Genomic DNA, 25,607 nt, shown 5'->3' on the forward strand with positions numbered 1-25,607 from the left:
TTCTGATGGACCTAATGCCCGCTGTCAGAACAAATCTGAGCCTAAATGGGATAGCCAGTAGGCCTTATCATGCTAAATCCCAACTTCTTATAATAAAAGTGTATGATACACCTTTATCTGATAATATATCATAAGCCAATGATAAATCCTGATTCTCAGTTTAAAGTCCCAATGCAGCCATATTTATATCCATATCAAATCATTTCTGGGTAACAATTAAGCACCTTACTGTAATAGTTTACAATTAAAATTGACAAAAAATGAATTTCAGCAAAAAACGATTTTTCACGCAATTATTTTGCTAGGACTGTCTGGGAGTGGTCTGAGCGGGGAGGGGAAAACTGAAAACTAGCTGTTATTGGCAGAGAGGTTTGGAACCAATTTACTGACTGGTGATATCACCAGGCAAGCAGAAACTCCCACCCATGCAAACCTGCTGATTAGAAGGGCCTTTTTGGATTTTATTTTCAACCAGCAACTAATTTATATCAGGAATAACACTGATAAAACAAATCACACTTTTGCAGTGTTAGTTTCATCAGCTGTTGTACAAGATGATACAAAACACAGGAAAAACAGAATTGTGACTGCAATGGGCCTCTAACGACTATGTGGTTATTCCTATTCTGTACATTTGAATGTCAAATAAGGTAATTCATTGGGTAACAATTTTATGTAAAATGCTGTTTAATATTCTACCAGCAACGTCTATTTAAAACAATAGCTCAGGCTGTCATAGTGGGGAGACAAACTTCCTCACAGTGCTATTATTGCTCGAGCGGCTTCCTCTTCAGCGAACACTCACACTTCCTCCACTACAGCAACACTTTGCTTGACTGCTTTGACGCTCTCGGACAGATTGTAGGCTGTTTGTTCATACAAACCCTGCCATTGAAGATAGTATGTTTGGTGAGTCTCACTTGTTTTTAACCTTTTCATGTTTTTTATGTACTACTACTGTATAATAAATATGTAGGCTGAGAACACAATCTTATGGAAGCACTTGAGTGACGCAACATAAAGTGAGGTAGCCTACTGCCGTTATAATTTCGGTAGACGCTATTCTATATCAAAACACTATAGGCCTACCATATGGCAAACAATGTTAAAATCCACAATTGTAATACTTATTTGTGACAGTTATTTTGTGTTTCATTTAGCCCGCTCGAAGTTATAACTGGCTCTACTGACTGTAGTTGGCTCTTTTTCTATAAAATGACCGATGATGGTGGTGAAAAACATTTACTGTTTATGTTGAAATATTTTCCAATTTCAGGGGTACTATTATATTTACACATAGCGCTTTTCTTAATTGTAGCCTAATAATCTAGGTGAATGAAATTAGAAAAGTACATGATCAGAATGCTATGGCCTTGTTGATGGCCTACAATGTGAAATTCACCTATTACAGATATTCAGTGGATAGGCCAAAGGTATGTGGCAATGGTGATATTCATACAAAGGTTTATTGGATTTGATTAACTATGCCAGGTCAGTTTGCAGAGCAGTACATTTCAGTGCTCCCAGTCTCGGTTCCCTGTAGACTGGGTTGAGCTATATTCACTTTTTCTCCAACATTCTCAGAGAGCAGCGGAAAGAGTCCAGCTGTCCTCTCTCACAATGAATTACAATTACTGCATGTATTTCATGCTCTCTAGTCTCCACCCATATTTTGTAGTTTCAGTGTTCTCACTTGAATTCACGGGGAACATAGGCCTTCTGTACTGCAACTATAAATTAAGTAGGCCTACAGATAAACATTATTTTAAAGTCGAAATGAAAGCCAATAGATAAACAAATACGGATATGAATAGAATGTGTCAAACTGTACTGTGATATCTAGGGTGTGAGAGTGATGTTCATATCTGATAAAGTGTGAGAGCAATTTAAACCACAAACCTTACTTTTCAACCGTTTCAATTTTTGTGGGCCCTACAAGTGTCTCTCTTTTGGTATAAAGTGCATCTGAATATTTTAGCATAAAGTGCATTTCTCCCTGTGTTTCTCATGTCCAGGTGTCTGAGACAGTGAATTGGTCAAAATGCAGAGCATCAAGTGTGTGGTGGTAGGAGACGGTGCAGTGGGGAAGACCTGCCTCCTCATCTCCTACACCACCAACGCCTTCCCCAAGGAGTACATCCCCACTGTGTTTGACAACTACAGCGCCCAAGTGACTGTGGACAGCAGGACTATTAGCCTCAACCTGTGGGACACAGCAGGCCAGGAGGAGTACGACCGTCTGCGCACCCTCTCCTACCCCCAGACCAACGTGTTTGTCATCTGCTTCTCCATCGCCAGCCCCCCCTCCTTTGAGAACGTCAAGCACAAGTGGCACCCAGAGGTCACCCACCACTGTCCCAATACGCCCATTCTGCTGGTGGGCACCAAGAAGGACCTGCGTAATGACCCAGAGGTGTTGAAGAAGCTTAAGGATCAGAACCAGACGACCATCACCCAACAGCAAGGCAGCGCCCTGGCCAGGCAGATCCATGCCATCAAGTACCTCGAATGCTCTGCCCTCAACCAAGATGGAATCAAAGAGGTGTTCGCTGAGGGTGTGCGAGCCTTTCTCAACCCACAACCTGTCGCCACCAGGAAACCTTGTGTGCTACTGTAAAGGCGGTAGAGATGCTACCACAGATGCAAATCAAATAGAACAATATTAATTAATTTAATGTGTGTAAACCATTGGAGTTGATTTCATTGTGAAATATGTTTTTGTTGTACTGCCAATAACAAACACTGCCATATCAAGACTCTCTTGAGAAAAGGGGATCTTTGAGGCATTGGCCCAAGATGCATGCTTCAAAACTGACCCAATGTTAGGTAGGCGAGAAGGGCTCCAACGTTGTCTGCGAGAATCCTTGCTTTTGCTCTCTTCCTTTAAAGCAATTATCAAACAAGACCTGAGACTTGATGGGAGATACATTCTCTCATTTATCTGTATTCGTATTATTGTCAAATTTGGACTTGTATGGCCTTTACAAAAATAATTAAATAATGCACGTGTAAAAATATAATATCAGGAATTTAATTTACTGCAGTGGGTGGAATCAGGATCACAGTGTTTCTTGGTAGTCTTAAACAAATCTACATTGAAACAAAAGTACACACCTCACACACATGGTTATGGACTTAACAAAATAAGACACCTGTACCATGTCAGATATTGAGTTGAAATGTATTCAATTTTGAGTTTGCATCCCAATATTACATTTTATATCATCACAGAAGACTGAAATATAACAAAACTGTTTGACATAGAAACACTGGATTTTCTGCTCCTTTCTTGAAATAATGGTGACTTTTTTTGAAATAAAGTTGATTAATTATGAAATTATGAAAAATATTAATATCATTCCACCCATGAGGCGCTATGTCATTTGACTGCAGGAAAGGGCTACATACCAATTACCCCATTATTATTTGTACAATGTACAGCATAGTGGGTTTAAAACATAATTTTTTATAAAGCTAACATAGAAGGAGGTTTTTCTACATCGTCGGTTTTTTGTGTGCTGTGCGTGATTATCAAGCCACCAAGTTAGTGCTAGTCTACTCTGTCTGAATGTATTGAATGCTGGACACAAAAGAGGAAATGCGGAGAGGTTTTTGATAAGAAATGCACAGGCTCATTTTCCTATCGCGGTCATTAGTCAGTGTGTGTTTGAGAGAGAGAGGGAGAGAGAGAGATCAAAAAAGGGAAGCTGGTTGTAACTTCCCTCTGAAAGTCCATAGTTTGCTATCTGTTTTAGTTAAGTTGGTGTTCTGGGTGTTTTAATGTTGTGTAACTATGTTGGGAAGGCCGTGACCCCACTCTCCGAGGGTGTCTCAGGGAGAGTTGGGATATGCAAAAAACACATTTCCAATTCACACATGCTTATTAATACAACATTTGAAATGTGTGAAATAGGACAAATATAAGCACCCACCAAATTATTATTATTACATTTACTGTACTGTTATAAATGAGAGATGGAAATTGTGTGCAAACTGTAGTGTAGATTAATGTGACATATCTTTATTCTTATCAAAAGAAACAGCAAATAAATGTGTCTCAAATTGAAAGAAACAAACCCATTGATCAATGCATTCAATTAAATTGATACTTCAAGAATCCCAAAACCTTTCCAATGGAGGCATGGGATGTGACAAACAATCAGCATGCTGAACAACGATGAAGTCCCTGATTTGCCTGAGAATGATTTGGAAGTGAAACGATCCAGCTTGCTGTATCAGAGTTGTGAAAGATACATTTTCATATGCTGCCCAAACATCACTGTCCTCTCCCACACCTCAGGCCACTGGACTCATTTGACAGTGAAATTAGGCCTCTGCTCTGCCTGCTGGATAACAGACACAGCTTTGTGTGAGAACAGTGGAGGGACACACAGATAGATCTCCATACTGTTTTAGTACAGTATATGTTGTTACTGTAAACAATACCCCAATCTAGTAGTATCTGGATCTACAGTGAGGGAAAAAAGTATTTGATCCCCTGCTGATTTTGTACGTTTGCCCACTGACAAAGACATGATCAGTCTATAATTTTAATGGTAGGTTTATTTGAACTGTGAGAGACAGAATAACAACAACAAAATCCAGAAAAACGCATGTCAAAAATGTTATAAATTGATTTGCATTTTAATGAGGGAAATAAGTATTTGACCCCTCTACAAAACATGACTTAGTACTTGGTGGCAAAACCCTTGTTGGCAATCACAGAGGTCAGACGTTACTTGTAGTTGGCCACCAGGTTTGCACACATCTCAGGAGGGATTTTGTCCCACTCCTCTTTGCAGATCTTCTCCAAGTCATTAAGGTTTCGAGCCTGACGTTTGGCAACTCGAACCTTCAGCTCCCTCCACAGATTTTCTATGGGATTAAGGTCTAGAGACTGGCTAGGCCACTCCAGGACCTTAATGTGCTTCTTCTTGAGCCACTCCTTTGTTGCCTTGGCCGTGTGTTTTGGGTCATTGTCATGCTGAAATACCCATCCATGACCCATTTTCAATGCCCTGGCTGAGGGAAGGAGGTTCTCACCCAAGATTTGACGGTACATGGCCCCGTCCATCGTCCCTTTGATGCAGTGAAGTTGTCCTGTCCCCTTAGCAGAAAAACACCCCCAAAGCATAATGTTTCCACCTCCATGTTTGACGGTGGGGATGGTGTTCTTGGGGTCATAGGCAGCATTCCTCCTTTCTCCAAACATGGCGAGTTGAATTGATGCCAAAGAGCTCGATTTTGGTCTCATCTGACCACAACACTTTCACCCAGTTCTCCTCTGAATAATTCAGATGTTCATTGGCAAACTTCAGACGGGCCTGTATATGTGCTTTCTTGAGCAGGGGGACCTTGCGGGCGCTGCAGGATATCAGTCCTTCACGGCGTAGTGTGTTACCAATTGTTTTCTTGGTGACTATGGTCCCAGCTGCCTTGAGATCATTGACAAGATCCTCCCGTGTAGTTCTGGGCTGATTCCTCACCGTTTACATGATCATTGCAACTCCACGAGGTGAGATCTTGCATGGAGCCCCAGGCCGAGGGAGATTGACAGTTCTTTTGTGTTTCATCCATTTGCGAATAATCGCACCAACTGTTGTCACCTTCTCACCAAGCTGCTTGGCGATGGTCTTGTAGCCCATTCCAGCCTTGTGTAGGTCTACAATATTGTCCCTGACATCCTTGGAGAGCTCTTTGGTCTTGCCCATGGTGGAGAGTTTGGAGTCTGATTGATTGATTGCTTCTGTGGACAGGTGTCTTTTATACAGGTAACAAACTGAGATTAGGAGCACTCCCTTTAAGAGTGTGTTCCTAATCTCAGCTCATTACCTGTATAAAAGACACCTGGGAGCCAGAAATCTTTCTGATTGAGAGGGGGTCAAATACTTATTTCCCTCATTAAAATGCAAATCAATGTATAACATTTTTGACATGCGTTTTTCTGGATTTTTGTTGTTGTTATTCTGTCTCTCACTGTTCAAATAAACCTACCATTAAAATTATAGACTGATCATTTCTTTGTCAGTGGGCAAACGTACAAAATCAGCAGGGGATCAAATACTTTTTTCCCTCACTGTACCTCTCTCTCTCTCTTTCTGTCTTTACAAATGAGGAAGAACATTTATTTGTAACTTCCTTAATTTAGGTTGTGGACCTCACTGACTGACTCACTCACTAAGCATAAGCATGTAATGGTGGAGAACTCAACATTTCTGAAATAATTGTTTAATAAAGCTCAATGTTTACGCCCCCAAAAAAAATCACTATTAGACTATTATTACCTTTAAGATGTCTCTCTCTGCCTGAGAATATATACTGAACAAAAATATAAACGCAACATGTAAAGTGTTGGTACCATGTTTCATGAGCTAAAATTAAAGTTCGCAGAAATGTTCCACATGCACAGAAAGCTTATTTCTCTCAAATCTTGTGCACACATTTGTTTACATCCCTGTTAGTGAGCATTTCTCCTTTGCCAAGATAATCCATCCACCTGACAGGTGTGGCATATCAAGAAGCTGATTATACAGCATGATCATTACCGAGTGGCGCAGTGGTCTAAGGCACTGCATCGCAGTGCTAGCTCTGCCACTAGAGATCCTGGTTCGAATCCAGGCTCTGTCGTAGCCGGCCGTGACCGGGAGACCCATGGTGCAGCGCACAATTGGCCCAGCATCGTCTAGGGTAGGGGAGGGAATGGCCGGCAGGTGATGTAGCTCAGTTGGTAGAGCATGGCGTTTGCAACACCAGGGTTGTGGGTTTGATTCCCACGGGGGGGGTATGAAAAAAATAAATAAATAAAAATAACAATAATGTATGCACTCTAACTGTACGTCGCTCTGGATAAGAGCATCTGCTAAATGACGTAAATGTAAAATAGGTGCTGGGGACAATAAAAGGCCACTCTAAAATGTTCAGTTTTGTCACATGCCACAGATGTCTCAAGTTTTGAGGGAGCGTGCAATTGGCATGCTGATTGCAGAAACATCCACCAGCGCCTCTGCCAGAGAATGTAATGTTAATTTCTCTACCATAAGCCGCCTCCAACGTCGTTTTATTGAATTTGGCAGTACTTCCAACTGGCCTCACAACCGCAGACCACATGTAACCACGCTAGCCCAGGACCTCCCCATCCTGCTTCTTCACCTGCGGGATTGTCTGAGACCAGCCACCCAGACAGCTGATGAAACGGAGGAGTATTTATGTCTGTAATAAAGCCCTTCTGTGGAGAAAAACTCATTCTGATTGGCTGGGCCAGGCTCCTTAGTTGATGGCCCTGGCTCCAAAGTGGGTGGGCATATAACAAACAATATACAAGGAAAATATACTTTTGTATCTAATGTTTAAAGGTCATGAACAGTCAAAATCATGTTTGTCATGAAATTTGATGATATTTGAAGGAAACCAGATCAAAGTATGATCACCAAAGTATGAAAAATGACTGTTGCTTCTACATTGATCAAGTTTGATCATAAGGTTACTGGTCCCCTCCCCCATGTCAAACACTTGGAATCATTATTAAGGGAACAAGGTGACATCACCTTAACTCTCATTTTAATACAGCAATGGAAACATGATATTCTGTTACCTAATTTAAATAAGTACCGGGAAGGGTAGTTCAAAATTCAGACGCAGTTGTTAAGTCAACACATCCATCAGTGCTGCTGTGAACCGCATCACAAGATACTAGCCAAATGGTAGATGTATATAAAAAAAGGATATCATTGATGCAATTTCAATTATGTTTGAGTTGCTTTGTGTATCACCAAATTTCCTTGAGATTATTTTATTGCAACACTGCCCACTGCATCCAAGTTGCTTGACATAGGCGTTTCAGCTCATGACTATAAACTCCCCTCCCACTCAGCCTGTCTTTTCAAACTTCCTGGTAGTTTTCAGAATGACTGTTTAGGACCTTTAATGTACTGATGCTACAATATAGTTACTCCCTGGTTCACAGTACATGTTGTGTTTCCAGTAAAAGTAAGCAGCCAAGCAGCAGAAAGCTATTTCGAGGATTAAGCAATGGATTTTCCAGTTCAAATATTTGACGTCCTGTGCGTGAACAAAGAAAGAGCGATTTGATAGAGCAAAGATTGCAATATGAAAAAAGTATCTTGTGAACTTAACTACTGTGTAATTGCGCTATGCGATTGTAATTTCCTACTTTATAACTTGAATAATTAAAACATTTAATTTAGCTAGCATGACTTGATGAGGAACACAATGAGCCGTCTTAATTAAGCCCTCTGAGAAACTCTCGAGATGAGACATCAGTAACACATTGCAGCTGCTGTAAAAACAGTTTCAGCCACATCCTTCCACAAATACTATTTATACTGCAGAATACTGGCAGTATGTGTCTCAAGCAACAGCATTCACTCTATTTACTGGTCCTATCCAAAATGCCCACAATAGGTTATCATGAAAAACATTTACATTTACATTACATTTTAGTCATTTAGCAGACGCTCTTATCCAGAGCGACTTACATCAGCAATTATGGTTAAGTGCCTTGCTTAAGGGCACATTGACAGATTTTTCACCTAGTCGGCTCGGGGATTAGAACCAGCGACCTTTCGGTTACTGGCACAACGCTCTTACCCACTAAGCTACCTGCCGATTACAAGCTCCATATCAAACTATTATCCAACCGCAATTGCCCATAAAAAGTGTATGACATAGTGGCAGCCTAATACTTCTGTATGTCGCGTGTCATCTCCAAACGATCTCCAGCAGCCCCTATGAGTACCAGTATTTTTAGCTAACATTCCACTGCTTCCCACTACATTTCATTGCCATAGAGTCAACTAGTTACCACAGTCACAAAGTCAAATTTGACTATATCGTAAAAATTCACGAAAACAAAAATGTGCTTTTTGGTCTTAATTCAAGGTTAGGGTTAGGCATAATGTTAGCAGTGTGGTTAAGATACTGGTTAAGGTTAGGTTTAAAATCATATTTTAAGAAGAGAATAGTAGAAATATGACTTTGTGGCTGTGGTAACTAGTGACGACCAAGAGTGGCCTTTCGGCAATGCAGCTGGATTATGGCAGAGTTGCTCATTGTTTGTTGGAAATAATAAAATATAATTAGAATTTTTAAAAACATTTAGCTGTTAGCTAGGTGAGTTTTTGTATTTTGAGGTTTAAAATCAAAGTAAATAGGTTTTGTGTTTGGAATTGCAGTATGTATTTAGTTTGAGAATTTAGACGTGAGCTAGCAACTTTTGAGACTGGACAAAGAGTTCTAATATTTGGTTAATTGTTGTGATTGGAGGATAGCTGTGAGGGTTATCAATCAGGATCAACTCCTCTGTTCTCATCGAGCTCATTAATGATAGAAGGTTCATATTTGAAGACGGCAGAAAGGAAAGTCTCTTTGGAAATGACAAGGAGTGGAATATTAGCTAAAGATACTGGTCCTCTGGCTGGGCAAAAATATGCTATATGCCATGAATATTTGCCAGTGTAAGTGTGCAAGCCAAGTGCGAGCAGGGTAAATGTGTTTGTGCTTGCTACAATGTGTGTGTGTGTGTGTGCACGTGTGGTGAACATGACAGCCTACACTCACAGTGAGTTATGTGTGGTGTGGAGGGGTGTGTTGGTCACAGCCCCAGACTTGGTCAGGAAACATCTGTTCCTCCAGGACAGAGGCCCAGGTCCTGAGAGTGTGAACACAGCCAGGAGCTTCTTTCAAGTCTGACTCAACTGGCCCTCAGTAACACCCTGTACCACTGATCTGGTTGGGATCAAAATGCTGGTATTTCTCCTAGAGTCCTAACACAGAATAACAGTGGTCCAAGTCCTTCAACAATATAGTAAGAAACTTAAAAAGAGAGATTATATAAATAAGATTGTAGTTGTTTTGTTTTAGCTAGAATGATTGACATGGGTAAATACAATAGATTGACAGTAGTCTGCATCAGTGTGAGTGAAAGGAAAGGACGCAGGGAGATTCTCAATTGGACAAAAGTCTGTCTTCTCTTCAACACCTCCGTCCTCCTTTCCTCCGTGACCCGGAAACCGATAAGCGGTTGCCATGTGTAGGAGAGTGTCAATCCGTTAATAGGTGAACGGAGGAGTTTGCTCTTCTCTTCAATTGCCTCCTATGGTCGAGGATACACATGTGCAGTGCGAAGTGTTTTTGAAATCTGCCACCCCCCCCCCCCCCACCCTTGAATCAGCTGTTGTTTTCTGAAAGGAGAAACAAACATTTAAAAATGATAGACTACTTACCCCTTTATCTATAAAATGTCTCACACAACTAGCTAAATAAATGTTTTCTATACATTTATTTTAGGATTCCATCCCTGTAAATGTAATTTGCAAATGACCTGCTAGTGGAGAAGGAGAGTTTCATTTCATTCAAGTGTATTTGTTTCCACGTTTCCTCCCCTACCTTTGACCTTTTTCAAAAGGAGGCGAGGAGAGGACGGAGGAGAGGACGCGAGGAGTCGAGCAAAAACCATTTGAGAATCTACCACAGCTTTGAACTGCACTTGACAATGCGGTTTCATTAGGCTGCAGTAGTTGGTTTTTCCTCTAGAGGGCTCTAGTGTCAACTTTGTCGACGTTGGAGACAATGAAATCACCAAAAGCCCCTCTCCTAATAGGAACTATACTATACTGCCTGCTTCACCAGGAAACTGCATCATACCACCAAATGAGCACAACCTGCAATTTTCATTCAGTTGAATGAACAACTAACTTCCCGTTACATGTCTGTCTTTCATGCACTTTCAACATCTCCTGATCAAGTACAGCGCTGAAGGGAAGGAACGATGCCTTGCCTCTTTATAACCAGCCACAGCCGACAGGTTAACACAATGTGGATAACAGAACTGGCAATGAACAGAACAAAACCTTCCTTATGGACAACTATGGGACAAAGAAGGGCATAAAAGCTAAAAGCATACAAGTACAACTGTATTAGTCATAACAGTCACTGATACAGGTTATATGGTTTATAACTAGGGTCCATAGTTTTTCCTGGTCGGGCCATGTATCCGGAAAAACTCAGGGTCCTATTTATTACAGCAAGAAACAGGAATTCTGTCATTTTCTCAAAATCATAATTGTATGTCATGCAGCATATTAATCTATGTAAATGAGCAGCATAGTACAATGGGGGAAAAAAGTATTTAGTCAGCCACCAATTGTGCAAGTTCTCCTACTTAAAAAGATGAGAGAGGCCTGTAATTTTCATCATAGGTACACGTCAACTATGACAGACAAAATGAGAAAATGAGAAAATCACATTGTAGGATTTTTTATGAATTTATTTGCAAATTACGGTGGAAAATAAGTATTTGGTCAATAACAAAAGTTTCTCAATACTTTGTTATATACCCTTTGTTGGAAATGACACAGGTCAAACGTTTTCTGTAAGTCTTCACAAGGTTGTCACACACTGTTGCTGGTATTTTGGCCCATTCCTCCATGCAGATCTCCTCTAGAGCAGTGATGTTTTGGGGCTGTCGCTGGGCAACACGGACTTTCAACTCCCCTCCAAAGATTTTCTATGGGGTTGAGATCTGGAGACTGGCTAGGCCACTCCAGGACCTTGAAATGCTTCTTACGAAGCCACTCCTTCGTTGCCCGGGTGGTGTGTTTGGGATCGTTGTCATGCTGAAAGACCCAGCCACGTTTCATCTTCAATGCCCTTGCTGATGGAAGGAGGCTTTCACTCAAAATCTCACGATACATGGCCCCATTCATTCTTTCCTTTACACGGATCAGTCGTCCTGGTCCCTTTGCAGAAAAACAGCCCCAAAGCATGATGTTTCCACCCCCATGCTTCACAGTAGGTATGGTGTTCTTTGGATGCAACTCAGCATTCTTTGTCCTCCAAACACGACTGAGTTGAGTTTTTACCAAAAAGTTCTATTTTGGTTTCATCTGACCATATGACATTCTCCCAATCCTCTTCTGGATCATCCAAATGCACTCTAGCAAACTTCAGACGGGCCTGGACATGTACTGGCTTAAGCAGGGGGACACGTCTGGCACTGCAGGATTTGAGTCCCTGGCGGCGTAGTGTGTTACTGATGGTAGGCTTTGTTACTTTGGTCCCAGCTCTCTGCAGGTCATTCACTAGGTCCCCCCCGTGTGGTTCTGGGATTTTTGCTCACCGTTCTTGTGATCATTTTGACCCCACGGGGTGAGATCTTGCGTGGAGCCCCAGATCGAGGGAGATTATCAGTGGTCTTGTATGTCTTCCATTTCCTAATAATTGCTCCCACAGTTGATTTCTTCAAACCAAGCTGCTTACCTATTGCAGATGCAGTCTTCCCAGCCTGGTGCAGGTCTACAATTTTGTTTCTGGTGTCTTTTGACAGCTCTTTGGTCTTGGCCATAGTGGGGTTTGGAGTGTGACTGTTTGAGGTTGTGGACAGGTGTCTTTTATACTGATAACAAGTTCAAACAGTTGCCATTAATACAGGTAACGAGTGGAGGACAGAGGAGCCTCTTAAAGAAGAAGTTACAGGTCTGTGAGAGCCAGAAATCTTGCTTGTTTGTAGGTGACCAAATACTTATTTTCCACCATAATTTGCAAATAAATTCATTAAAAATCCTACAATGTGATTTTCTGGAATTTCTTTTCTCAATTTGTCTGTCATAGTTGACGTGTACCTATGATGAAAATTACAGGCCTCTCTCATCTTTTTAAGTGGGAGAACTTGCACAATTGGTGGCTGACTAAATACTTTTTTCCCCCACTGTATGTCGCAGGGCAGTGGTTCCCAACCTTTATCGCTTAATGTACCACCAGCTGAATGTTGCTCTGTCCAGAGTACCCCTGAAGTACCTCCTCATGTGTATTTTACCACTAGGCCTATGGTCTCATGAATCTTCTCAAGTACCGCCTGTGAATAGGCCAAGTACCCCCAGGGATCCTAGTACCCCTTGTTGGGAACCACTGCTGTAGGGTAGGCCTTATGCCTATTTATTCTCAGCTGACTAATTGTCAAAAGGTTGCTCATGGTATGTCTCATTGGATGACACGTAGGTGAGCAGCAAGAGGCCAAAGTTCTCAGTGATGGCACAGATAAAATTGGGGCAGCTGAGCAGCCACTCTAGGAACCTTGTGGAGAAGCGGCCTTTATATATAGAAGTTAAAATAGGCCACTGCCATCAGGAACCTCGGAGCAGAGTGCAGGCCAATGCAGAAGCGCCAGATATGGCACTCTGGGCTCAGGCTTATAGAGGCACTAATGGAAGGTAGATCATTGGGAACCTAAAACAAAAACAAAAAGAGAGTCAGACCATGTTTTTGCATTACCTTGCGATGCGTCTCAGTGGAGTCCTGGAAATGGAACAAGGAGGAGATGAAGATGCAGGTAATTACGCCAAGCAGCGGCAGACTGACGGTGCCCACAACACAGGAGGTGAATGATAGCCTGATCAGAGGCTTGTCATGACCCAGGACCTGTGGACCCTGCAGCATACTAGACTGGGACATCAGGGTCATATTTATCACAAAATAAGCATTTTAACTGTGAGAATGTTTAGATATTAACATAATAATTTATAATAATTAAATAGTCTAATTCTGCATTTAATAAATAGGTTTGAGAGTTTGAAATGCTTCCTGCAAAGTCATGCTGCTGTTTTCAGTGACAACAAGGCAGGACTATATTTAGAAACATGGATCAAAATGATCTGAATATTATTCCATACCTCCTATTTGTAGGCTACAGCTAGATCAATAATTTACAGATATAGGTATTGCATTGTCAGAGAAAGAAATGGCTTTTGTTGGCTTGAATTGGACTGTAACTACATACAGTGGCTTGCGAAAGTATTCACCCCCCTTGGCATCTTTCCTATTTTGTTGCCTTACAACCTGGAATTAAAATATATTTTTTGGGGGGGTTTGTATCATTTGATTTACACAACATGCCTAACACTTAGAAGATGCAACATTTTTTGTGTGTGAAACAAACAACAAATAAGACCAAAAAAACAGAAAACCCACATCTAGCCACTGGGATTTGTGCCCATTCTTCAAGGCAGAACTGCTCCAGCTCCTTCAAGTTAGATGGGTTCCACTGGTGTACAGCAATCTTTAAGTCATACCACATATTCTCAATTGGATTGAGGTCTAGGCTTTGACTAGGCCATTCCAAGACATTTCGATATTTCCCCTTAAACCACTCGAGTGTTGATTTAGCAGTATGGTTAGGGTCATTGTCCTTCTTGAAGGTGAACCTCCGTCCCAGTCTCAAATCTCTGGAAGACTGAAACAGGTTTCCCTCAAGAATTTCCCTGTATTTAGCGCCATCCATCATTCCTTCAATTCTGACCAGTTTCCCAGTCCCTGCCGATGAAAAACATCCCCACAGCATGATGCTGCCACCACCATGCTTCACTGTGGGGATGGCGTTCGCGGGGTGATGAGAGGTGTTGGGTTTGCGCCAGACATTGCGTTTTCCTTGATGGCCAAAAAGCTCAATTTTTGTCTCATCTGACCAGAGTACCTTCTTCCATATGTTTGGGGAGTCTCCCACATGGCTTTTGGCGAACACCAAACATGTTTGCTTTTTTTTTCTGGCAACTCATCTGGAAAACCCAGCTCTGTGGAGTGTACGGCTTAAAGTGGTCCTATGGACAGATACTCCAATCTCCGCTGTGGAGCTTTGCAGCTCCTTCAAGGTTATCTTTGGTCTCTTTGTTGCCTCTCTGATTAATGCCCTCCTTGCCTGGTCCGTGAGTTTTGGTGGGCGGCCCTCTCTTGGCAGGTTTGTTGTGGTGCCATATTCTTTTCATTTTTTAATAATGGATTTAATGGTGCTCCGTGGGATGTTAAAAGTTTCTGATATTTTTTTATAACCCAACCCTGATCAGTACTTCTCCACAACTTTGTCCCTGACCTGTTTGGAGAGCTCCTTGGTCTTCATGGTGCCTCTTGCTTGATGGTGCCCCTTGCTTAGTTGTGTTGCAGACTCTGGGGCCTTTCAGAACAGGTGTATATATACTGAGATCATGTGACAGATCATGTGACACTTAGATTGCATACAGGTGGACTTTATTTAACTAATTATGTGACTTCTGAAGGTAATTGGTTGCACCAGATCTTATTTAGGGGCTTCATAGCAAAGGGGGTGAATACATATGCACGCACCACTTTTCCGTTATTTTTTTAAAATATTCTTTTTTAAACAAGTTATTTTTTTCGTTTCACTTCACCAATTTTGACTATTTATTGTATGTCCATTACTTGAAATCCAAATAAAAATCCATTTAAATTACAGGTTGTAATGCAACAAAATAAGAAAAACGCCAAAGGGGATGAATACTTTTGCAAGGCACTGTACTCCTGTGCATCGTTGCAGATAGGCTACTGACTATGCTCAGATTTATCTTGATAAGTTATTTTACAAGTTTGTAATGTAGTCTCTAATTCAGTAGCATCTGTTTATGCTCTCTTCAGCCCAACATGGACACTGAGCATCATCAACACGATGCAGAATACGCTTTTAACCTGAATCCTCCCCTAGCTGCCATATTATAAATATCTTCAATAATGTTTGAAAAGAAATGCAGTACCAATGGAATGCGAAAAATGTATTGAAGAAATCAGATAAAAATGTATTATGATACCCGGAAGTGAAAGCAAAGTACTGGCTCAGTAGTGAGGGGGTGGGAGTAGCCTATAAAAACAAATCTTGATCATATCAAGAACCAGTCATATTACACGATTTCTCTATACTGAAAAAGTGTCACGATGAAGTGTAAGAAACTGTTTGAATTAATTGATAAACCAACTTTATACCACGGGAGCTGTCTGTGGTGCTTATCTCTCCCATCGCCAAAGACAGCCTGGCAATGCAAGTTGCCTCATGAGACATACTTAATTGGGAAAGACTCAAGTCAATGTTTTTGTTGTTGAGGATTATGGTTTTGGACAACGGATAAGTCCCACGAGTCTCATTTACAATGTAAATTCGATGTAAATTCCAATACTGCTCTGTGCGTCAAGATGAGCTTCCGCCCCGCCTCTAACCCCAGTCATGGCACGCTAATTATCGTTTTGGTCATAGCACAAGAGCAGTCTACCGCTATCCATGCGGGCAACTTCGTCATTGAAATTATAATTTGGCATATTTTTGGATCGAGATAAATGTAACCTGTAACAGCAAGATGAAACTATGTGGAATTCGAGCTTCACTGAGTTTAATTCTCTGCTTGAATATTATTCCAGGTAGGCTATAGTTTCTCTCTTTCGCTGAACTATGCACAGTTGAAAATGGTAAATTCACAATGTACATATTTAGGAATGTTTATGGCAAGGTTCCCCAACTGGCAGCCGGTGGCCGAATTTGGCACTGGATCGTTTTATTTGGCCTCCCAAGTTTTCTGAGAGAAAGAAAAAGGAAAGTGTTTTTATTTCAGTTTTTAGTTTCATTGTTGGACATAAGAGACTGTAAAAACACCAGGAAATCAGCTCCAAGTGATTTTCATTTAAGAAATCTGTTCCCAAGTATTCCCACACATAATAAAGAGACACGTGATCGTATACAAACGTCAGCAAGGTTTGAAATTATTATGTTTTAGTCAAATATTATATATGTTTGGGCTTCTTGTGGTCAATTTGCAATCTACAAATGATTTGTAAGTACAGTATGTTCTGGCCACCTGACCATCCGCTCAAGAAAAAATCGACCCACGGTTGAATCTAGTTGATGATCCCTCGTTTATGGTATGTTAAGTGTTGTGTTATATCAACACACACTTACAGTCCAATTGCAATGAGTGTTCTCATTTTGTTTTTTCATTCAACATCATGCAAGTGGTGAGTTGAATGATTTCAGGACTGCTTTAGAGTAGTATATTGACAGATAGCTTGTTGGATTTGTATTACACATGAAAGAGAGCGACCCGGCTCTACTTATTTTACTGGTTTGGTTTGTGCCTCACTGGCACCGCTCCAGGTCAGACGGGAATAAAGCAGCCCAAGAGTTAACACACACAGGAAGTTTATATCACACACTGGAGAAGATTAACATGGGTATGAACATGGGTATGTACCACGGGAGGTTGGTGGCACCTTCATTGGGGAGGACGGGTTCGTGGTAATGACTGCAGCGGAATAGGTGGAATGGTTTCAAATACGTCAAACACATGGTTTCCAGGTGTTTGACGCCATTCTATTCGCTCCGTTACGGCCATTATTAAGTATGGTTCTGTAAAGGTACAGAAACTGGGAGATAATATACACATGGAATGCAATGACTAGAGCAGGATGAATGTATGCATATCAAATGGGCTACAACAGAGAATATAAATGGAACAGAACTGTAAAAGCACAATAGGTAAGGACTAAACCCAATAACCACGTATTACATAGGAGTACAATAATAACAACAGCAGATGTAATGTAAACATCTTACCAAATACCATACAATGAGTCTATACAAATGGGTAACATAAATAACAAGCATTACACTAAAGGTAATAGTAGCCAATACAAATAACAACTTCAGCATATAACATTATGATAGCTACATAGTGATATACAAAGCCAAGCTAAACAACAAGGACAACTTACTCTGTGTTGATGCATCCCATGCACATATGTCCACCCACACTCACAGACTGGAATAACACCATTCAGGTACGGCAATATTTACTCCCTTGGAGAGTGTGGGTCAGGCTGGCTAGCCAATCAGGACCTGGAGAGACTGCGTGGCTTGAGCGTGCACAGGGGTGAGACACATGACTATTGTCCGATTGGCTGAAGCCATGACCTGGAGGAGATATCGATCTCTCACCTGAGGGGGAGAAAGGGTGAGGATGGGTGAGAGTCAGACAGCGTGGCTCCAGCCAGACATAAACAACCCACACGCTGGAAATTAGTCCCATAGCGCCCTCTGCAGGGAGATTGTGAAACAACACATGTGTTACTGATGTAACTGATCTAAACTACATTATTACTGGCCTCTTAAACTTTAGAGTAGTGGTATTGAACTCTTACCCTACGAGGTCCGGAGCCTGCTGGTTTTCTCTTCTACCTGATAATTAATTGCACCACCTGGTGTGCCAGGTCTAAACCAGTCCCTGATTAGAGGGGAACAATGAAAAAAACTAAGTTGAACTGGCTTCGAGGTCCAGAGTTGAGTTTGAGGGCTCTAGAGTCTAAGCCCTGTCTAAGCCATTAAGATTTCCCTTCACTGGAACTAAGGGGCCTAGCCCGAACTATGAAAAGCAGCCCCAGACCATTATTCCTCCTCCACCAAACTTTACAGTTGGCACTATGCATTGGGGTAGGTATTGTTCTCCTGGCATCCTCCAAACCCAGATTCATCCATCGACCTGCCAGATGGTGAAGCATGATTCATCATTCCAGAGAACGCATTTCCACTGCTCCAGAGTCCAATGGCGGCGAGATTTACACCTCTCCAGCTGATGCTTGGCATTGCGCATGGTGATCTTAGGCTTGTGTGCAGCTGCTCGACCATGGAAACCCATTCAGCACTCGGCGGTCTCGTTCTGTGAGCTTGTGTGGCCTACCACTTCGCGGCTGAGCCGTTTTTGCTCCCAGATGTTTCCACTTTCAGTTGACCGGGACAGCTCTAGCAGGGCAGAAATTTGACGAACTGACTTGTTAGAAAGGTGGCATCCAATGACGGTGTCACGTTGAAAGTCACTGAGCTAGTCAGTAAGGCCATTCTACTGCCAATGTTTGTCTATGGAGATTGCATGGCGGAGTTCTCGATTTTATACACAGGTGTAGCTGAAATAGCGGAATCCACTAATTTGAAGGGGTGTCCTCATACCTTTGTGTATATAGTGTAAGAAAGACCAGGAAACTATATACACTACCGGTCAAAAGTTTAGAACACCTACTCATTCAAGGGTTTTTCTTTATTTTTACTATTTTCTACATTGTAGAATAATAGTGACGACATCAAATCAATGAAATAACACATATGGAATCATGTTTTAACCAAAAAAGTGTTAAAAAATTTAAATATATTTTATATTTGAGATTCTTCAAATAGCCACCCTTTGCTTTGATGACAGCTTTGCACACTCTTGGCATTTTCTCAACCAACTTCATGAGGTAGTCACCTGGAATGCATTTCAATTAACAGGAGTCCCTTCTTAAAAGTTAATTTGTGGAATTTATTTCCTTCTTAATGCGTTTGAGCCAATCAGTTGTGTTGTGACAAGGTAGGGGGGGTATACAGAAGATAGCCCTATTTGGTAAAAGAGCAAGTCCATATTATGGCAAGAACAGCTCAAACAAGCAAAGAGAAACAACAGTCCATCATTACTTTAAGACATGAAGGTCAGTCAATACAGAAAACTTTAAAAGTTTATTTAAGTGCAGTCGCAAAAACCATCAAGCGCTATGATGAAACTGGCTCTCATGTGGACCGCCACAGGAATGGAATCCCAAGAGTTAGCTCTGCTGCAGAGGATACATTCATTAGAGTTACCAGCCTCAGAAATTGCAGCCCAAATAAATGCTTCACAGAGTTCAAGTAACAGACACATCTCAACATCAACTGTTCAGAGGAGACTGTGTGAATCAGGCCTTCATGGTCGAATTGCTGCAAAGAAACTACCACTAAAGGATACCAATAATAAGAAGAGACTTGCTTGGGCCAAGAAACATGAGCAATGGAGATTAGACCGGTGGAAATTTGTCCGTTGGTCTGGAGTCCAAATTGGAGATTTTTGGTTCCAACCGCTGTGTCTTTGTGAGACGCGGTGTGGGTGAACGGATGATCTCTGCATGTGTATTTCCCACCATAAAGCATGGAGGAGGAGGTGATATGGTGTGGGGGTGCTTTGCTGGTAACACTGTCTGTGATTTATTTAAAATTCAAGGCACACTTAACCAGCATGGCTACCACAGCATTCTGCAGCGATACGCCATCCCATCTGGTTTGCGCTTAGTGGGACTATCATTTGTTTTTCAACAGGACAATGACCCAACACACCTCCAAGCTGTGTAAGGGCTATTTTACCAAGAAGGAGAGTGATGGAGTGCTGCATCAAATCAAATCAAATGTTATTTGTCACATACACGTGTTTAGCAGATGTTATTGCGGGTGTAGCGAAATGCTTTTGCTTCTAGCTCCGACAGTACAGTAATATCTAACAAGTAATATCTAACAATTTCACAACATATACCCAATACACACAAATCTAGTAAGGAATGGAATTTAAGAATATATACATATATGGATAAGCAATGACAGAGCGGCATGGACTAAGATACAGTAAAATATTATAGAATAGAATATAGTATATACATATGAGATGGGTAGTGCAAGATAAGTAAACATTATTAAAGTGACTAGTGTTCCATTTCTTAAAGTGGCCAGTGATTTCAATAGGCAGCAGTGTCACGTCTCCTCCTGTTGCTCCCCTCCGGCACTCTGATTCGCCGGTCAACTTAGCCACCGGTCTGAGCGCACCACCTCGGCAACACCAGAATGGAAACCCTACGCACCCTAATCACCTCCAGCGCACCTGCACCTCATCATCTCATCACCACCTCTATATAGCCCTGGACTGTTCAGTGTTGTGTTGTGTTTTATTGTTAGTGCCTTGTCGTGAATTCGCGCTTTGTTGTTCTCTTGCTCAGTGGTAAGCAAACCTTTACATTGTTGATTCCTGCGTCTGTGTCCTGCCTCTTCGTATCCTCAGTACTCGTCACAGAATCAAACACCAATCATGAAGATGGATGTAGCAGGTAATCCTCCTGGACCACAGATCTCCTGGCGGCTCCCTATCTAGGCGGTATGACTCCCGTCCCTGCTCCTTGAGTGTTCCGTCATCACCTGTCACCAAACCATTGTTTTTAGTTCCCCTAACGGTGAATGGTTCTTCCTTCGCTTCGCTTTCCACGGCAATGATAGATTCCGGATCAGCGAGGAACCTTATAGATAGGGAGCTGGTCTCTGAATGGGGGTTGCCCATCGTGCAACTGCCTCCTCCACTACACGTCACCTCGCTGGACAATAAACCACTTGGATCAGGCACAATTACGCACGTCACTCTCCCCATCACCATCACCATTCCCACACTACCGGAGCACTACGAGGAGCTGTCCTTCCACATCGTCACGTCACCCCTTCACCGGAAAATCTTGGGATTGCCCTGGCTCAGACTACACAACCATCAATTGGATCACCAAGAGGATCACAGCCTGGTCCCCCTCATGCTGGAGGACCTGCCTGCCGGTGGTTTGTTGTTCCACGTCAGTGGAGAGTCCGGAGTCCACCCTTCAGCCCAACATTCCACGTGAGTATGCAGATCTCTCCGATGTCTTCTCTGCCTCCAAGGCTAAGTGTCTCCCTCCTCACAGGCCCTGGGACTGCACCATTGACCTGCTGGAGGGACAACACCCCCCGAAGAGTCGCATTTACTCCCTCTCCATAGCGGAGACTGAGGCAATGGAGAAGTATGTGGCGGAGACCCTGAAACAGGGGTTCATCAGACGCTCTACCTCTCCTGCCTCCGCCAGCTTCTTCTTCGTGGCCAAAGAAGACAGAGGACTGAGACCGTGCATTGATTACCAGGGGCTAAACGCAGTCACCACCAAGTACCGGTACCCCCTCCCTCTGGTTCCGTCGGCCATCGAGCAGCTGTGAGGGGCCTTGTACTTTACCAAGTTGGACCTGAGGAGTGCCTACAACCTGATCCGAATCCGGGAAGGAGACAAGTGGAAGATGGCATTCAGCACTACCTCAGGCCACTATGAATACTGCATCACTGACTACCGGAATTTGGAGCATACAGTGGGAAAAAAAGTATTTAGTCAGCCACCAATTGTGCAAGTTCTCCCACTTAAAAAGATGAGAGAGGCCTGTAATTTTCATCATAGGTACAAGTCAACTAGGACAGACAAAATGAGGAAAAAAAATCCAGAAAATCACATTGTAGGATTTTTTATGAATTTATTTGCAAATTATGGTGAAAAATAAGTATTTGGTCAATAACAAAAGTTTCTCAATAGTTTGTTATATACCCTTTGTTGGCAATGACACAGGTCAAACGTTTTCTGTAAGTCTTCACAAGGTTGTCACACACTGTTGCTGGTATTTTGGCCCATTCCTCCATGCAGATCTCCTCTAGAGCAGTGATGTTTTGGGGCTGTCGCTGGGCAACACAGACTTTCAACTCCCCTCCAAAGATTTTCTATGGGGTTGAGATCTGGAGACTGGCTAGGCCACTCCAGGACGTTGAAATGCTTCGTACGAAGCCACTCCTTCGTTGCCCGGGCGGTGTGTTTGGGATCATTGACATGCTGAAAGAACCAGCCACGTTTCATCTTCAATGCCCTTGCTGACGGAAGTAGGTTTTCACTCAAAATCTCACGATACATGGCCCCATTCATTCTTTCCTTTACACGGATCAGTCGTCCTGGTCCCTTTGCAGAAAAAACAGCCCCAAAGCATGATGTTTCCACCCCCATGCTTCACAGTAGGTATGGTGTTCTTTGGATGCAACTCAGCATTCTTTGTCCTCCAAACACGACGAGTTGAGTTTTTACCAAAAAAGTTCTATTTTGGTTTCATATGACATTCTCCCAATCCTCTTCTGGATCATCCAAATGCACTCTAGCAAACTTGAGACGGGCCTGGACATGTACTGGCTTAAGCAGGGGGACACGTCTTGCACTGCAGGATTTGAGGCCCTGGCGGCGTAGTGTGTTACTGATGGTAGGCTTTGTTACTTTGGTCCCAGCTCTCTGCAGGTCATTCACTAGGTCCCCCGTGTGGTTCTGGGATTTTTGCTCACCGTTCTTGTGATCATTTTGACCCCACGGGGTGAGATCTTGCGTGGAGCCCCAGATCGAGGGAGATTATCAGTGGTCTTGTATGTCTTCCATTTCCTAATAATTGCTCCCACAGTTGATTTCTTCAAACCAAGCTGCTTACCTATTGCAGATTCAGTCTTCCCAGCCTGTTGCAGGTCTACAATTTTGTTTCTGGTGTCCTTTGACAGCTCTTTGGTCTTCGCCATAGTGGAGTTTGGAGTGTGACTGTTTGAGGTTGTGAACAGGTGTCTTTTATACTGATAACAAGTTCAAACAGGTGCCATTAATACAGGTAACAAGTGGAGGACAGAGGAGCCTCTTAAAGAAGAAGTTACAGGTCTGTGAGAGCCAGAAATCTTGCTTTTTGTAGGTGACCAAATACTTATTTTCCACCATAATTTGCAAATAAATTCATTAAAAATCCTACAATGTGATTTTCTGGATTTTTTTTTTTAATTTGTCTGTCATAGTTGACGTGTACCTATGATGAAAATTACAGGCCTCTCTCATCTTTTTTAAGTGGGATAACTTGCACAATTGGTGGCTGACTAAATACTTTTTATCCCCACTGTATATGGGCAGCGAAACAGATGAACTCTCGTCAAGCCAGGTGGGCCCAATTTCTTACTCGCTTTCAATGTATTCTGTCCTACCGCCCAGGATCCCAGAATGTGAAAGCCGACACACTCTCCAGGATGCACCATACCGGAGAAAGGAAGGATCTGGAGGGTCCTATCCTGCCTCCGTCTCTCATCGTGGCACCTGTTGTTTGGGATGTGGATGAAGACATCCGCCTGGTGGCTCAGGAGGACCCAGCGCCTGCCAATGCCCCTCCGGGGCGTGTATATGTACCCACCAGGGTCCGTGACCGCCTGCTGATCTGGGCGCACACCACCCTTACAGCAGGACACTCCGGTATGACGCGCACCCTACATTCTCTCTCACAAAAATACTGGTGGCCCACCTTGGTTACTGATGTCTCTCGCTATATCAACTCCTGTTCCGTATGTGCCCAAACGAAGAGACCTCAGAACGCCCCGGCAGGCAAATTAGTTCCTCTCCCAGCGCCTCAGCGACCTTGGTAACACCTGTCCATAGACTTTGTCACCGACCTCCCACGTTCTGACGGCTTCACCACAATCCTGGTGGTCGTAGATTGGTTCTCCAAATCATGCCTTTTTTTGCCACTAACTGGTCATCCTTCTGCACTTCAGGTCGCTGAGGTCCTGTTCCAACAGGTCTTCCAGCATTATGGACTTCCGGAGGACATTGTCTCGGACCGTGTCCCCCAATTCACCTCCCGAGTGTGGAAGGCTTTCCTGGAGAAGATCAGGGCCACGGCCAGCCTCACTTCCGGGTATAGGCTTCAGTCGAATGGGCAGGTGGAGTTTATGAACCAAAACTGGGGAGGTTTCTTCATTGCCACTGTCAGGACCGGCAGGGTGAGTGGGTGAGGTTTCTACCCTGGGCAGAATATGTCCAGAACTACCTCGTTCACTCCTCCACGGGGCTCACTCCCTTCCAGTGCGTCCTGGCGTACCAGCCGGCCCTGGCCCCTTGGACACCCAGCCAGACCGATGCGCCCGCTGTCGACGAGTGGTTCCACAGGGCTGGACAGGTCTGGGACGCCGCCCATGTCCATCTCCAGAGGGCCATTCGTCGGCAGAAGGACCAAGCTGACCGCCACCGCAGTGAGGCCCCCGTATTCCAGCCTGGTGATTGTGTCTGGCTGTCTACAAAAAAACCTCCCTCTCCGCCTGCGCTGCAAGAAACTGAGCCCCCGGTTTGTGGGGCCGTTTAAGGTCCTCCGGCGGATGAATGAGGTATCGTACCGGCTTCTCCTTCCCCCTCACTGCCGTGTCCCACCCACTTTTCATGTGTCTCTCCTCAGGCCAGTGGTTCCTGGTCCTCTGGTGGATGCCATGCCCCGGTGTATGCCCCCTCCGCCCCTAGACATTGATGGGAGTCTGGCGTATGCGGTGAGGGACCTGCTGGACTCCAGGTTCTGTGGGGGACAGCTCCGTTACCTGATGGACTCGGAGGGGTATGGTCCTGAGGAGAGGAACTGGGTTCCGGCTGGGGACGTTCTGGACCCCAACCTAATTCGGGACTTCCACCGTCGCCGCCCTGACCGGCCCACTCCTTGTCCTCGGGGTCGTCCTCCCAGCCGGCAACGTCCTGTGTGTGATTGTTAGTATCTTGTCGTGTACGCGCTCTTTGTTGTTCTCTTGCTCAGTGTTAAATAAACCTTTACATTGTTGATTCCTGCGTCTGCGTCCTGCCTCTTCGTATCCTCAGTACTCGCCACAAGCAGCAGCCTCTAATGTGCTAGTGATGGCTATTTAACAGTCTGATGGCCTTGAGATAGAAGCTGTTTTTCATTCTCTCGGTCCCAGCTTTGATGCACCTGTACTGACCTCACCTTATGGATGATAGCGGGGTGAACAGGCAGTGGCTCGGGTGGTTGATGTCCTTGATTATCTTTTTGGCCTTCCTGTGACATCGGTCGCTGTAGGTGTCTTGGAGGGTGGGTAGTTTGCCCTCAGTAATGTGTTCGGCAGACCACACCACCCTCTGTAGAGCCTTACAGCCCGACAGGATGCTCTCAATTGTGCATCTATAAATGTTTGTGAGGGTTTTAGGTGCCAAGACAAAATTCTTCAGGCTCCTGAGGTTGAAGAGGCTCTGTTGCGCCTTCTTCACCACACTGTTTGCGTGGGTGGACCATTTCAGTTTGTCAGTGATGTGTACGCCAAGGAACTTGACACTTTCCACCTTTTCCACCCTGGTCCCGTCGATGTGGATAGGGGGGTGCACCCTCT

The 25,607-nt window shown here is 43.4% G+C and overlaps 1 protein-coding gene across 1 annotated transcript; it reads left to right on the forward strand.

Moving 5' to 3' along the window:
- The first annotated feature begins 427 nt into the window (after positions 1–427).
- Positions 428–4,535, forward strand: LOC121566962 (rho-related GTP-binding protein RhoG). Its single transcript, XM_041876913.2, has 2 exons — positions 428–909; positions 2,016–4,535. Exon 2 carries the CDS (start codon positions 2,042–2,044, stop codon positions 2,615–2,617), a length of 576 nt encoding a protein of 191 aa, XP_041732847.1. The 5' UTR covers positions 428–909; positions 2,016–2,041; the 3' UTR covers positions 2,618–4,535.
- Positions 4,536–25,607: the final 21,072 nt, after the last annotated feature.

The sequence above is a fragment of the Coregonus clupeaformis genome, chromosome 5 (assembly GCF_020615455.1).
Source record: "Coregonus clupeaformis isolate EN_2021a chromosome 5, ASM2061545v1, whole genome shotgun sequence".
In the NCBI taxonomy this organism is placed as follows: Eukaryota; Metazoa; Chordata; class Actinopteri; order Salmoniformes; family Salmonidae; genus Coregonus; species Coregonus clupeaformis.